The sequence below is a fragment of the Microplitis mediator genome, chromosome 2, assembly GCF_029852145.1.
Source record: "Microplitis mediator isolate UGA2020A chromosome 2, iyMicMedi2.1, whole genome shotgun sequence".
NCBI classification, from domain to species: Eukaryota; Metazoa; Arthropoda; class Insecta; order Hymenoptera; family Braconidae; genus Microplitis; species Microplitis mediator.
This window is the reverse complement of record NC_079970.1, coordinates 1,810,724-1,826,381: the sequence shown is the minus strand read 5'-3', so window position 1 is coordinate 1,826,381 and position 15,658 is coordinate 1,810,724. Positions and strand designations below refer to the sequence as shown.

Below are 15,658 nucleotides of genomic sequence, written 5' to 3'. Positions count from 1 at the left end.
TGAATAAAAATGTGTGGGGATTTAATTGGTTTAAATCCGACAACACCAGGACGTCATGCCGGTAATAGACTATGCAACACAACAATATTACGCCACTCTCTCCCTCCGTCGTCATTATACTCCAGCAGTCTGCGCTAATTAAAGGTTTCTTAGTTATTTTAGATTTTTTTACTCTTCTCTACTCCTTAATGGCGGGATCTCACATGGAACGAGTACTCAGCGGAAATTCCTCGCCTAGACCCGCAAGAGATGGAATAAAAAATAATTATCGGCGATGACACTCTCGGGTTTCCCTCTTTTTTAAAAAACTATTATTTATAACAACATTATTATATTCTATCTGGATCTAAGACTCAATGTCGGATTCTCAGGAGAATTACCTCGGATATAAAAACTCGAATTATTTTATTTTAAATAATTTATTATTTTCCCGATATAAATATCTATTGAGTGTGAGAACAAACAAGTTTTAAACTTCCGTTCTCATTGATTGACGTTACTAACTTTCAACCTGTTTATATTTATACATATATATGTATTTATATACTTTTTTATAAGCCCAAGAAATATATCATAACAGCTAAAATATACTCATACTTATATTTATCTTAATAAAAACCGTTCGCTCACAATGTACTCGATCGAAGAAAATAACATGTTTAGATCGACTTTTTATTAACTTATGCTTCAAACAGGTGATAATTAAAAATTTTACACGTTTAAACTTTTACTCAAACTCCTAACATACCCATCAAACTTTATTGTTATTTAATCTGACAGCTTCATAAATATCTTGCTTTGATATTTAAAATTTTTATTTTTAAATATTAAATAAATAAATAAATAATTATTAATAAATAATTCCACTATATGTTAATATTGACATTTAGTAATACGCGTTAACGAGCTTCTTAATATTTTAATTAAAACAAATTATAAAGTCAGAGTTTAAATAAAATATATTCGGTTTATAAAAAATAAATTAAATTCAAAATCACGTTAGATAATCGATTAATAATAAATATTCCGAGCCGAAACTCTAAATAACAAGTTATCGATGATAGAAAAACATCCGAGATCACAAGAGCCGCTAATATAAATAACAGCTTTAAATATTAGATAATAATCATGATAATAAACACAATCTTTTATTCTGGTCTACTAAATCGTGTGGTTAAATTACAAAATGATAAAAAAATAATATATATTGGTAATAATAATAATAATAACAGCAGTGGAGTCGGTAATTCATCATATCTTCACGTCCAGGGAAGAGTTTGTTCGAAAGTAAGACAGAGACAGGCGAGCAAGAGCAAGTCGATGAGCAACAAGAGAGTACGGGTTGATTGTAGATGGAATAAATAACCGGTATGCGGTTAATCTAGAGATCCTAGCAGATAGACGGTACGCTAGGTTGATGTTCTTGCGAACCCGGTGATTTTCTCCTGATCATTTTGTGTTTTATTGCGGCTGCAAGGCCCGCAACAACTTGGCTCCTGCATAAAATACTTCAGCCGAGCTTCTGTTAAATAGATTTTTAATTTTACCGATCGATTTTTCTGTTAATACACTGTAAAAAAATCACCGGAGTAAGTCCAAGCGGTGTAGGTGTTAAAATTGAAGGTGTTAAATTTTAACACCGAAAGCGGTGTAAAAATAACGCCGCCGACGGTGTTAATATTCTCTACCGGTGTTAAAAAAAATTATCCGGTGTTAAAATAACACTGCTGCCGGTTTAAATATTCTAGACCGGTGTTAAAATATTTTACTTTGTAAGTATTTTTACACTTTAAAAAATCCGGAGTGAATTCGGAGTGAAATTAAATCCGAATTCACTCCGCATTCACTCCGCCACTCGGAGTTCCGGAGTTTTGAATAAAATCACTCCGCATGCGGAGTGAATTGGGAGTTTTTTTTAGCGGAGTGATCTCGGAGTGACGCGGATTTTATTTCACTCCCAATTCACTCCGGTTCAGAGTTTTAATACTTAAATAAATTTATATGAAACTGCTAAACAATGTGCGTGCGTGTGTGTGTGTGTGTGTGTGTGTGTGTGTGTGTGTGTGTGTGTGTGTGTGTGTGTGTGTGTGTGTGTGTGTGTGTGTGTGTGTGTACGTGTGTGTGTGTACAAATGTATGCGTGTGTGTGTTCGATTGTGTGCTTGTGTACAAATGTGTACGTGCGTGTGTGTGCGAGTGCGCGTGTGTGCCTAAATATGTATGTGCGTATGTGTGTGCATATCAGCTGATCAATAATGTAATACGCGAATTTTTACTTCGATTTTATTGAGTGGAGTTATATTTCATTAATAATATTTTCAAAACTCCGCTCCGGAGTGAATTTCACTCCGAGGGGAGTGAATAATTAAAAATTCATTCACTCCGCATTCACTCCGGATTTAATCCGCATTCACTCCGTGAATTTTTTACAGTGTACTTACTCGATCACTATACTTATTAATAAATAAAATTTTTTATTAATTTTCATAAAGAACAGACATTTTTTGTGTTTTATAATCTTTAAGTTAATACTCCAAGCGGACGCTATTTACTCCGCTTTTACACCGGCATTACTCCACATTTACACCTGTTACCCCGCTTTTCCACCGATATTACTCCGTTTTTACACCGCTTTTACTCCGTTTTCACACCGGTTACCCTGATTTAACACCGGTATTTTTAACACCGGTGAATTACTCCTCCTACACCGGTGTAATTTTATTTTTACACCGGGCGGAGTTAAAATGAGTCCATTTTTAACATCGCTCTTTTTACAGTGTAACAAAAAAAATTTAATTATTTAAAGCTCTGCCCAGCCCACACATGTAATTAATTATTATTACAAACTCCGTCGTCTTATCTTCATATCGGCGTTATTGCAATATCGCGTCATACTTATTTATATATATATTTATACATATATAAATTTTTTATTTCGCAGTATCTTGCATTACCTTCGTTAGTTCCTCATTATCAGCAATAATTGTTGGCATTATCTATAAGAGATCGGTTGTACTCTTAAATACACTCTTAATGTACGATGAATTGTCTGACTCACTTGTGTTTATATCTACATATATATGTATATATATGTATGGAAGAAATACAAAAGTTTCCAAATAGAGAACACAAGACTTTTATGCAATTTCCTCATGTCAGCAATTTACACTTGAGAAGTCTATTGACCTCATTTATATTTTCCTTATAAAAAATAATTTAAGTAAAACTTATTATTAATCTAATTGTTCTTTAATTACCGTTTGTTGTTTTCTTCACATCTTCAGCTACCCGATGACACGCTTTTTATTTTTTTATTTTTTTTTATTTTTAAGCGAATAAACGTTTCATCAAAAGTATGCACTGAAGATAAAATCTATATATTTTTTAATACCAAGTTTCACTTGCTCATTTATTTATTTCCATTTCTGGAGGTACTTTCAGATGCATCGAGAGTTATCAGTTTCATTCTCGTTAGTGTTTACTCGCGTGAGCCGAGAGCAAGACTTTTTTTAATTTTAAAATATTTGCGAAGATCATTGTCGAGTAAATTTATTTATTCCACCGGAATATCGATTGTTCGGTTGGTAAAAAAATAAACACGGACTAGAAAGTTGTCAATCAAAGACAGAAATCAATAACTCTAATTAAAGTAGCAGCTAAAAATTTCTGAGCGCACGCAATGCGATCGGCTAGTGACGGGCTAAAAAAATAATTGCATTTTAATGTCGGTCATTAGAGTTTTTTAGTAAAAATCCGTCGGAATAAATGTAAATAAAATAATTTCATGGTGATTTATATATATTTTCTCCGTGTCCATCTCTTTTAATGCTTTTATTATTTCATTTAATGTGTTTTTTATACAAAATGACATATGCGTTATCTTTTCTGACGGTTTTCACCACTTGCCAAGTCATTCTGCAAAACGATCTCTGTGAATACATTCAACATTATCGCTAATGAGACACTGGGTACTGTCAACTTGTTCACTCCTTTATTTCTCAACACATAAATAAATAAATATATATATATGTGCTTGTTTAACTTTAACTTTAACGTGTACTCCACACATGCAAACAGTATTTTTTACGGCTTCTGAAGCCATTTATATATGTTTCTTATATATTATCCAACATCCATTAAATATAACCAATAATCTATAAATTATTTTGCTTGCGATGACATAGTTTTCAAAAATTGTGTCTAAATATTACAGTTATTTTTTTTGGGGAAGTAGGGCATGATGTTCATTCAGAAGTTTTTTTTACTTTACACTGCATGGAAAGAAAATTGAGGAAACTTTTGCTGTGGATTATGGGAGTAGTTTCTATAATGGTATAGAAATTTTACCCATACTATTATAGGGATGGTTCCCATAATATATGGGAATTTAGAGAAATCTTCTGGAATAACGCTAGCATATGAAAGTGAAGAAAAATAATTTTTTTTTCAAATACTGAGCCCTTGGTCTATTTTATAGAATTTTTTTTATGAAAATTCTAATTCTGAAAAATTTTACAATAAATTTTCAGATGACCCATATTGTCCCATAGTGATCATTTTGCCCCTTCTATAACTCAACTTACCCCTCGTAATTTAAATTAATAAAAAATTAATTTTTTTTATAAAAATTCTAAATCAAAAAAATTTTACAATAAATTTTTGGGTGGCCCATTTCGCCCCAGGATGACCATTTTACCCTTTATATAATTCAAAAAAGAAATTGAGTACTCAATTTACCCCTCGTAATTTAAATTAATGAAAAATAAAATTTTTTTATAAAAATTCTAAATCAAAAAAATTTTATGATACTGAAGTTAGCAAACGTCAAATAATTTTTGGAATTTAAAAAAAATGATAAATTATAAAAAAAAAATATTTTGAAAAATTGCACTTGTAGATTTTTTTATTTTTTACATGTGCATTTTTTTAGTATTTTTTTTTTTGCAATTGATTTGGTGAAAAAAAAAATCCAAAAATAGTTGATTGTCTGCTAACTTCTGGATCATAAAATTTTTACAATAAATTTTTGGGTGGCCCATTTTGCCCCATGATGACCATTTTACCCTTTATATATTTCAAAAATTTGAATTACCCCTTGTAATTTAAATTAATAAAGAATAAATTTTTTTAATAAAAATTCCAAATCAAAAACATTTTACAATAAATTTTTGGATGACCCATTTTCTCCCATGATGACCATTTTACCCTTTATATAATTTAAAAAAAAAATTGAGTACCTAATTTGCCCCCCATAACTTAAATTAATAAAAAATAAATTTTTTTAATAAAAATTCTAAATCAAAAAAATTTTACAATAAATTTTTGGGTGGCCCATTTCTGTAATTTAAAAAAAAAATTGAGTACTCAATTTTCCCCTCGTAATTTAAATTAATGAAAAATAAATTTTTTTGTTGCAGGAAACCATAAAGAAATATTGGATTTATCATTATCTCTGCAAGACTATCAACTGCAAGAAGTAACCTTGTACGCAAAGCAAGGTCACAGTTTAGGCTCAGCACTGAGTTCCCAGGACATAATGGTGCTGCAGCGTCAAGAGGAACGTCGACGTCACCAAGCCAAGCAAAGTATCTTCGGTTTCATGTTTAAAAAATCATCAAAAGAGAGCTCGACGGCCAGCACCGAGAGCGGGAGTTACGGCGCCCGGAGCGTATCTCCAGCCCGAAGTGATGATACCGGCAGAAGCATAAGTCCACTTGTTGCTCCCGTGCCCACAAGGCCACTGCGAAAAAGACGCCCGGCGCCCAACCCTCCAACTCGTCAGCCCACAACAACATTATCATCAACCACCACCACAGAAGCCTCCAGGGAAAACGATGTGGTCACCAGCAATAAAAAAAATTGCGATACCACTGAAGACAAACTGGTAATAACCCACAGCCGTAATAGCAGCGACAGTTCTGGCTACCACGAGGCTTCAGTGCTCAGTGATAATCCTGATTCCGCTGGTAGAATGCCGGAAACTCTGCCCAGGAGAACCCGAGCACCGAGCAGCAAATTGGAGCCGCGAAAACTTGCTCAGACTTCCCAGGCCAGCAAAAGTCTCTGTAATTTAGCTATCAGCTCCGGTGGACTCAGTCATGCTAATAGCAATACATCATTAAGTTCAACAGGTAATTATTTACTCTAATTAAATTTAATTTAATTAACCGCTAATTAGTTAAGTCATTCAATTAAAATAAATAAATTAATTTAACTCTATACTCCATTTTATTGCGTAAACAGAAACTAATTCCAGTGAGTTAAGATTATTTATAGTTAATGAGTAAGCGATAAACTCGATGGTAATTATTATTGTCTGTTTTTTTTAAGGTATTAGAAAAAAACGGGCGGCACCTCAACCTCCAGTGAGTAGGCCACTGTCCTCGGCGATATCATCTCTGGCTCTTGAGCGTATTGTTGACTCAGAGGAGTCTCTTACTTCGGACATGGGTGTATCAAAGCCACCGTCAGATATTGCTGCGTCATCGGAAACAGAAACTCACTCAAAAGCAAACTCAGATATCGTTGTTGGCAGTAATACAATTAAAACAGTTGCCGATTTAAATCGAACTAACTTCGATGATAAGTCGAAATCGCTAATTGTAAATGATAATTATAAATTAGATGAGATTGAAAGCAGTAGAAAAGCGCCCATTCCTATTGAAGTATCTGTAGTCATTGAAAAAAAATCAGTTCCCGCTGAAAATTTATCGATGAATGAACAAGTAAAAACCGTAGAAGCTAAAGCTATTAAACGAGGTAAGTTAGTCCGTAGCTCAAGTAGTTTTAGTAATAGTAATAATGAGATATCTTATAGTTTTATATCTCGAAATTCTTATGAAAAACTAGACCAAGATGATGAAATAATTAAATTAGATAAAATAAAATCAGTAGATTGTTTAAATAATTACAGTGATGATAAGGCCAGAAAAAAATTAATAAAATTAGATAAAAATTGTCGCGATAAACGAAAAAATTTACAAAAGATATCTAATATTGAATTAGACAGCGTCGAAAATGAAAACGATAAGATCTGTCCCGTGTACTCTAATCGGGTTGGCGATAAAGAAAATAGCGATAGGTGGATTAAAAATAATTCACGGAGTTTCAGTTCTTATGATAGGAATCAGAGGGAGAGAGGAATAGTAGTGAGTAAAGATCGATCTCGGGATGTCAGTGACCTTAAATTAGAAGACCCAGAGATTAAAAGCAGGAATTATTATTTTTTAAAGGCCAGTAGAATGAGAAAGTCAAACTCTGTATCCGAGTATGATGTTTTTAAAAATAATTCATCATCGCGACCGGGTAATTTAGAGATATTTGCTGTGTCTAAGAAACCTGTTGACATAAAAAAACCACCGGTTAGTTCTGATACTGGCCATGGTGATGTTGATGCTGATGCTGATGCTCAAGACGTTATTATTCCCAGCGAAATAAAATATATACCGTCATTTCCGTTATATAATAAATCAAATGTTAATATTTGTATTGATAATAAATTGAGTATACTTAAACCACCGCCTCCCGGACTGGTCAGCCGACAGGAGTCCAATGAAAATTGGAATAACTTTATTAATAGACTCAATTTAATACTAGACAGTAAATTTGAAGAATTTTTTGTTTGAATATTTATTTAAATTTATAATTTATCAATTTAATTCAATTTATTTTAAGTCTCAATAAATTTATAACTTTAGACAAACGGTATTTTATAAATCGCGATTACCATAATTTTAATATTTATTTTATTGGCTATTAATTCAATCCAATAAAAATTTATTTATTTTAAATTTAATTGTTTCAATCACTTGGTCTCCTTTTTGAAAAAATAAATTACTCTGTCCTCATTACATCACAATCTTTAAATCTATTTACACAAATATTTATTTATAATTATTTTATTTAATTACGTAATTAAAATAATTACCTCGATAATTATAAATAAATATTTTAAAATAACTTTCCTTATACGCTTCATTATTAACCTTCGCTTCGAGATTAAATCTCTATCAGCATTCGCCTCTGGCTTAACCTGCGCATTTATTTTATATTTAAAATAAATCCTGTAAAAGTTGGTGATGGCTATTGTTTAATTTTTTCTCCAGCTGGATTATTTGCTCCTATTCCTAAGCCACGTAGTAGAGGACCCGTAGTTCCAAAGCGTATTAGCTCCGCTTTGTCTTCACAAAGTCAGTGGGTACCAGAAGTAACTGCCGGGGAAGAAAGAGAATTTAATTTACAAGTCAGTGACAAGGAGTCAAAACAAGAGGCACCGGAGCTAAACACTAAAAATTCCGAGGGAGCTGGAGATAAAAAAGAGGAGAGAGAAGATAAAAAAAATGATGATCTCTCCGTCAGTTTAAATCTCCCAGCCAGCTCGAGTGCATTGAATTATAATTTCTCCTCGAGATCTCCAGATATGGAAGCTGGTAGAACAAAACTGGACATAGAAAGCCCTTGGAATGCATTGTCTAGCAGTGAGACGCCTAACGAAGAACAATATCACCCATTTATAACAACAACTGCCTCTAATTTAACTCTACCAATGGAAAATTTACTACACTATAGAAATATCAAAGAAGGGGAACCACATAGTCAAGGGACAGGGAAAGCAGGTGCATGTCGTTAGCCTACTAACACTTTTTTATATTCAAATTATTTTATAACTAATCCATTTACTGTAAATATTTTATCAAATTATTATTACTTTTGTTTTTTTCCCCATTTATTTATTTCAATTTATGGATTGTACTTTTTTGTTTGCATCCTACTTTCCAATTTAACTTTGCGATACTGCGATTCTATTACTCGTTGATTTCTGTTTTTATATTTTCATTTATTAACTTCTTTACTCTTTTTTTTAGGCAATGAAAGTCCAACCGAAATTGATCGTCTGCTGCAAAAAGTTTCGACGACTCTAGCGAGCGTTCTCCCGGACGAAGAAGTTGCCAAGTCCCGCAGCGAAGTAAAAACCACCGATCCGGAAAAAATATACGCCAGAGATTTAAATTCTCCTCATAATAATAATAATAATGAAGCAGGTTCGGATCAACAGAACTCGACATTTAATTCACAGCAAGACACTTCGGACTATGTATCAGCAAACGGGGAAGATTTGTCTGGCACCGATTGGGAATATCAATTACCGGATCCACCATCAGCGTTTCGTGATGACAACACACCAGCAGCTGATTACGATGGCTACGACACCATTACCCTGCGATCTGTTGAAGCCTTCAAAGAGCCAATTGCCATTGATGTAGACACAAATAAAAATATAAATTATGACACCACTGATAGAGTAATTGATAGTTGCAGAAAAACGGAGCGCGTTCCAGATGATAAATTGTCTGATCGTTCTGCGACTGGGGAAAATAAAAAAGAGCAAGATGTCGAGTTGAGAAGAAATGTAATAAATGAATTGGAGAGTAAACTTGAGAGCGGGTCTTTTAGTCAAGGAAACAAAGTGACGGCTGATGACAGCAGGAAATCGTCTATTGAAACGTCGACGCCAAAAGTCGCGCCAATTGAAAATACTCTGCCGAATTTTACAATAACGACTTACTCAAGACAAAAGAGTTTAAATATTTATGATTCCAGAGAATCGACTCCTAAATTTAAGGATCCTGCTGAAGACAGGATTGTCAAGACATTTGCAACTTTGTCACGTAATATTAATGCTAATTCAATATCTAAGTACAATAAAGAATCATCCCCAGGTTTTGTAGGCAGCCAAGTAAAAGACGAATTTAAAACTCCAACAAAAGTTGAGGCAAAAATTCCACCAGAAGTTGAAGAAAAAATAAAAGCAGATTCACCTCCGGAATCAATAAATAATTCAGTCCATCGGTCAAAAAGTTACATCGTCTTGACAAATAATTCCAAGTACCGCGAAAATAAAATCTCTGATCAAGTCGACACCGGCAGCATGATCAAGTCAACAAGCGTCACTAATTTAAATAAAGACAACACTTGGTCTGATAACAATAGCGCCAAGATATTGAATGAAAATCTACAAGAGCGTGAATTGCAGTCTGTCCAACTGCTAAAGAGTATTTTGCCTCAATTAAAAAGCACTCAGCCGTCCCAAGGTGATAAAGAAGACGAGGACAAAGTGGAAGTGATGAAAAATGATAATTCTGGGCAATTTACTAAAGTAAAATTAAATAGCGAAGACAAGTCGGGCTCTGAATCGCCAGCTCGTAAATCAGAGCAAGAGATAAAACGTTACAGATACACCGGGCCACCGGCAATAAGTCTCGGTAGCTGGTCAGAGCGTCCTCGTGCTAATGTTCAGATTAAAATGGACACTGATTACAAATTCGGCGTAAATACCAGTGGTAGCAAGACCGTCGTTAATTTAAATACCACAAGTGACACCAACACGGTGGTTAATTATACCAATAATTATGTCAAAACTTTGCCAAAGAGTATCAAGAGTAATGTTATTAATTATAGTAATGATAATAAAAAGGTGTCTGTTAAACGGACTGACAGTCAAGTCAATTCCACTACGACCGCTACCACTGGTTCTAATCCAACATCAACATCAACAACAACAACAACTGCTATCACTCATAATAATAATAATGATAGTGAATTCAAGCAGATTAATTCCGTAAAATTACACACGAGAACGAAAGACGAAGACAAACCAGTCGTAACAAATGTCGAGCTCAAGAAATCGCATAACGACAAACCGGAATTTAAAGTTGATGATGATAATAAAATAGATACGAGACCGGTTAATTTTAAAGAACTAACTCAAACTTTTGGCCAAGTTAATTTAAGAACTAAAACACCAAAATATATAAACAATAATGCCCATCGGTATTCAGATATATTTGACCCCAGGTCCAACGAGTCGGTAAATAAAAACCCGCTGAAACTCTCAGCGACTAATGGAAGCGCAAAAACTCCGATAGCCAACGGAGGTAAAAAATACACGTCCGTCGTTGACATTGACACCCAGCACCTCACCAACGGGTTCGGACAAAAAAAATTTAACAATACCGTCACTAGGCTGAACGGACCCGCGACCGCTCCCAAGGGGTTCAAGATACAATTTAACGACCCCGGGAAATTCAATTCAAACTCGGATAATTTGATTCAAAAGGAAATCGTTAAAGTCAACTCGCACGTACCACCTCCGCCGACGATGCCCATCATAACTGGAGTGACGTTAAAAAATAATAATAACTGTCGCAAAAATTCCAGGCCGTTATCGGCGCCCGGCAAAGATCCGCGGGATCAATTGCTGGAGTCCATTCGCGGTTTCGGACGAGATAAATTGAGAAACGTCAGTAGCGTTTCTTGAATTTGTTGAATGTAATGTAATTTTTTTTTGAGTAATTAATCACTTGATTAATGATTGTTGTATATTTGTTAAAGTAAATGTGGATTAATATATATATATTTTTTTAAAAAAATAAAACAAGCGCCAGTAAGTTGCGATTTGTTGACTCGAGTTGTAATTATTGTCAAAAGATGATTTAATATTTAAGATATAAATTTAATTGATAGTTATTTAATTAATTATTATTATTGTTGTAGTTTTGCATCTGTCAGGCTCAATTGTAACGACAGGGCAAGTTATTAGCAGTGGAAATCTAATCAAATTGATATTAATATTGTTGTATGCTGTACATAGCTTGTTGATGCTTAATTATTAATTAATATATATATACATGTATGTTTCTTTGAGAGAAATAATAATAATATTAATAGTAATTAAGAGTTTAAGTTTAATTTAAAATCAGTACTACATTTAATTATTTTTTTTAAATTACGAATTTAAAAAAAAATTAATTGTTTTTTTGTACTAGCGTACTTGCTATTGGTTTGAAGCAGAGTCCAGTGCCTGGAAAAAAATTATTAAGTGAACGGGTATTTTATAATTTACCGCCCGTTTAAAACGTAATTTTATCAGGTGATAAAAATCACTGAGTTTAAAAAAAAATATTTGTACTGAATGCGTTAGTCCAAAGTATATAAGAAAGTTAATAAAATATATGATAATAATATTAATATTAATCGCAGTATTTAACATTGCTCACATAATTTAAGAAAATTCAACGTGACATTGCATTGACACGGAAATAAATAATAAAACAGCCTGACTTTGGTTAATTTTTATTTTTAAAAATTATTACCAAAGTTTATATATTTATTAAAATTTATATCAATGCAATTACTTGGATTTTCTACTGGAGACCAAAGGTTTTATTTTATTTTGTAAAACAAATGCTGAGTCAATTGGATTTTTTTTTCTTGGGAAAGTATGAATATATATACATATATATAGATATATATATATGTATATATATTTGTAGTCTATTTAGTTGTAAGGAATAATTATAAGATAAAATAAAGAGGATTGTGAAGAAATAACGTGATGGTTATACATCTTGAACCTGTAATTAAATATGTAAACATATTATAAATATATATATAAAATATAAATAATTTATTAACGCTGTAATATTGTATGAATATAAAAATATTTAAACATAATTAGTTTAAATTATTTTATTACGTATTTTTTGGCCTTTAACAATTTAAATTATATAATTAATATATAAATTACTGTATTTAAAAAACGTTACAATCATTAATATTTTATTTTTAAAGCACCAATTTCAGAGTATGGCAGTTTATAAATACTGATAATTTATATAGATTTAATATTTAGTATAAAAAAAAATTTACTTTTTTATTTTACTTTGTACCTGTCATGGAAATGTTTTTTTTTTTTTTTTAATCACAGTTTACATTTAAATCTCAATGTTTCAATGGACTGGAATAGGGGTATTGCAGTTTCCATGCCATAATTTTGTTTCGGAATTGCACTGTGAGTAATTTGAAAAGACTTCCGCGTAACCGCGGTCGCGCCACCATGTGCATAATTGTCGATTCCACCCACAATCGACGGTGTGAATAAGTTCTGGTCTCTCCATTCCCAGTAATGTATAAAAATCTTGATCACCCAAGTGTCCCTATTCCAATAAAATTCAAATTAATTTTTTTTTATCAATTAAATATCGCGCTACTAATTTCAAAAGGACAGATTTTTTTACTTAGGAAACTTTACAGCCAAAAGGGCTCATAATTTTTTTTTTATTGCCAATTATCGTGGACTGGTTCCATGACAACTGATCTCAGACTAGATCCAACTGACAACTGATCTAATTCATCAGTTTCATAAAGATTTTCATAACGATTATGATGTTTCCGATCCTTGGTGACAATTTAATATTAAAAAAACTCAGAGGAATAGGATCAGGACAAGTTAATTAAAACTCATGACAATAAAGTTAGCAGACATTTAAAAACTTTTGGATTTCTTTTAACGAAAAAATAAATATTAAAAAAAATATTTTGAAAAATTGCACGTATAGTTCATGAAATTTCCAACATGTGAATTTTTTCATAAATATTTTTTTTTCATTATTTATCTGTTAAAAAAAATTTTTTTTAATTTCAAATGTCTGCTAACTTTACTATCATTTAAAACTCATATTTATTCGCGACGTTTCGGCTTTTATTAAGCCTTCCTCAGACTTAACTTGTCCTGATCCTATTCCTCTGAGTTTTTTTAATATTAGATTTTCATAACTTTCATTATCATCATCTCCAAAACCTTCATCTTCATCATTTCCAACCGAATGTTAATGGGATCGAACGTCAGTGCAATCAGTTGACGTCACACCGAAGATTTATTTTAGAGCTAAAAGTTTAAAAAAAATTTTCAGCTCTAAAATAAATCTACAGTACGATCAGAAGTAAAAAAAAAAACTTGTAGGCCCTTTTGGTTTTACTCAGTGACTAAAGTAAAAAGAGCGTATAAAAATATGTCCCTTTAGAATTAATGACAATCAGCCAGTACTTGATTTCATAAAAAAAAAAAAAAAAATACGTACCTTAAAACTATACTTAGCAGTAATATGTTCAACCATATCCATACTGACAATCTGATCATACTCCAATGAGTTTCTCAATCTCTCCAAATTAAACAGAACCACTCCGCTGTTGTAACCAGGATATCCACCCGAGGAACAGGCCTCGCCGAACTGAGTGCTGGGATTCTGACTCCTGTACAAATACAACACATGTCTATAGACCGGAGTGAGCTCCGGAGCTAAACCGAACAGGGCATCGGGTCCAAAGTTGTCGAACTCTCTGAACAATTCTTTTATGTCCCTGCGAAATTTAGTGTCTACGTCCAGCATAACCGCCAGCTTCTGACGGGGCGACGCTATTCTATGCAGGCCAAGTGACAGGAAAAATAGAGCGTCCGAGTAATAGGTTCCAGGTTTGCTGCTAAATTTTGGCGACATCACCGAGACGATGTCTTCAAGCTGCGACGCCAGTTTATGTACATCATAATATTGCACCTAGACAATTTTTAATTAATTACCACCTCAATAAATAAATAAATAAATTAATTAATTAATCAATCAGCCAATTACCTGTATAGACTTTTTAAATACTAAAATAATATTATTAATAATTTCTTCAGCAATAACACGACTGTCATTATCAGTAATTACATTAAAATAAATATCAACAGACGAATACTTCAATAATGATTCAGTAAAAATACGAAATTTTCTTTTCATTGGTGAATTTGTCGTCACTTTTGTAAATATGCACCATACATTATAATTATTTGTCATCGAATTATCTAGTGAGTTGATAAATTTATTTACATATGTCTTATTATTATTATTGTTGTTGTTTTTGTTGATGAGGTCTAGGGTGGCCGAGTGATTTTCATTAGCAACAGCATTTTGTTTATGCGCGTTACTGTACTTCCAGTAATAACCATTTGATATTTGTAAACAATATAATACAGCGAGCAATACTGCCCCGAGAAGTGTCAATTTAATAAAAATATTACGTGACACGCGCATTTAACTACTTGTTCACCATTTTTTAAACCACCTCGTAATATTCATTTTCCTCGAGACTCGAGATAATATTTTTTTATAAAATTATTTTTATAAACAATAATAACTGCATTATATTTATTTAGTTGGTTAATTTCTTTTCAACTCACGACTTATTGACACACTTTCGCCGCCATTTTGAATCCTACTAAACAGTTTGAAAAAATCGACTCCGATTGACATTCACTTTGAGTACACCGATTTTTTTAATGAATAGTCATTTTTATTTTAATAATTATATTTTTATTTTAAATCAGAGCTAATTAAGGGCAGCCCCCCCCCTTTTTTTTTAAATATTCAATGACTGAACTGTCAATGATGCAGAAATTAAGACAACTGACAGCTGGAGGATTTTTTTCAACAAATTAATGACAGAAAAACAAAACTAAAAATATGCACATGTAGAAAATTTTAAAAACTATGGGTGCAATTTTTTCAAATATTTTTTTTTGTAATTTATCATGATTCTGAATTTAGCAGACAATTAAAAATTTTTGGATTTTATTTTCGACTAGTTAATTACAAAAATTAAAAAAACTTAAAATATGCACTTGTAGAAAATTTAAAAAACTATAAGAGCAATTTCTTAAAATATTTTTTTTTTTATAATTTATGATTTTGAAAAATTCCAAAAATTATTAGATGTCGGTTAACTTCAGAATCATAATTTATCGTGTAGAAAAAAATTCAAAAATTAATAGACGTAACTTC

At 32.2% G+C, this 15,658-nt stretch overlaps 2 protein-coding genes across 5 annotated transcripts in view; one reads left to right on the top strand and one right to left on the bottom strand.

Moving 5' to 3' along the window:
- The window catches only part of LOC130663942 (putative uncharacterized protein DDB_G0277255), a 45,435-nt gene extending 32,923 nt beyond the window's left edge, over positions 1–12,512 (top strand). For 2 of the 4 annotated variants that reach the window (XM_057463524.1, XM_057463526.1), the window contains exons 6-10: positions 5,417–6,130; positions 6,243–6,254; positions 6,330–6,758; positions 8,105–8,614; positions 8,864–12,512. In XM_057463524.1, coding sequence (XP_057319507.1) covers positions 5,417–6,130; positions 6,243–6,254; positions 6,330–6,758; positions 8,105–8,614; positions 8,864–11,316 — 4,118 coding nt within the window. In that variant the 3' untranslated portion in view covers positions 11,317–12,512. The remainder of the gene's footprint in view (positions 1–5,416; positions 6,131–6,242; positions 6,255–6,329; positions 6,759–8,104; positions 8,615–8,863) is intronic. The other 2 variants (XM_057463527.1, XM_057463525.1) reach the window with 2 other exon arrangements.
- A 190-nt stretch (positions 12,513–12,702) lies between these two features.
- On the bottom strand, positions 12,703–15,108 carry LOC130663943 (xyloside xylosyltransferase 1). Its single transcript, XM_057463528.1, has 3 exons — positions 14,468–15,108; positions 13,919–14,392; positions 12,703–12,994 (listed from the first exon to the last, which is right to left on the bottom strand). The coding sequence occupies exons 1-3, from the start codon at positions 14,909–14,911 to the stop codon at positions 12,788–12,790; spliced, it is 1,125 nt and encodes a 374-aa protein (XP_057319511.1). The 5' UTR covers positions 14,912–15,108; the 3' UTR covers positions 12,703–12,787.
- Positions 15,109–15,658: the final 550 nt, after the last annotated feature.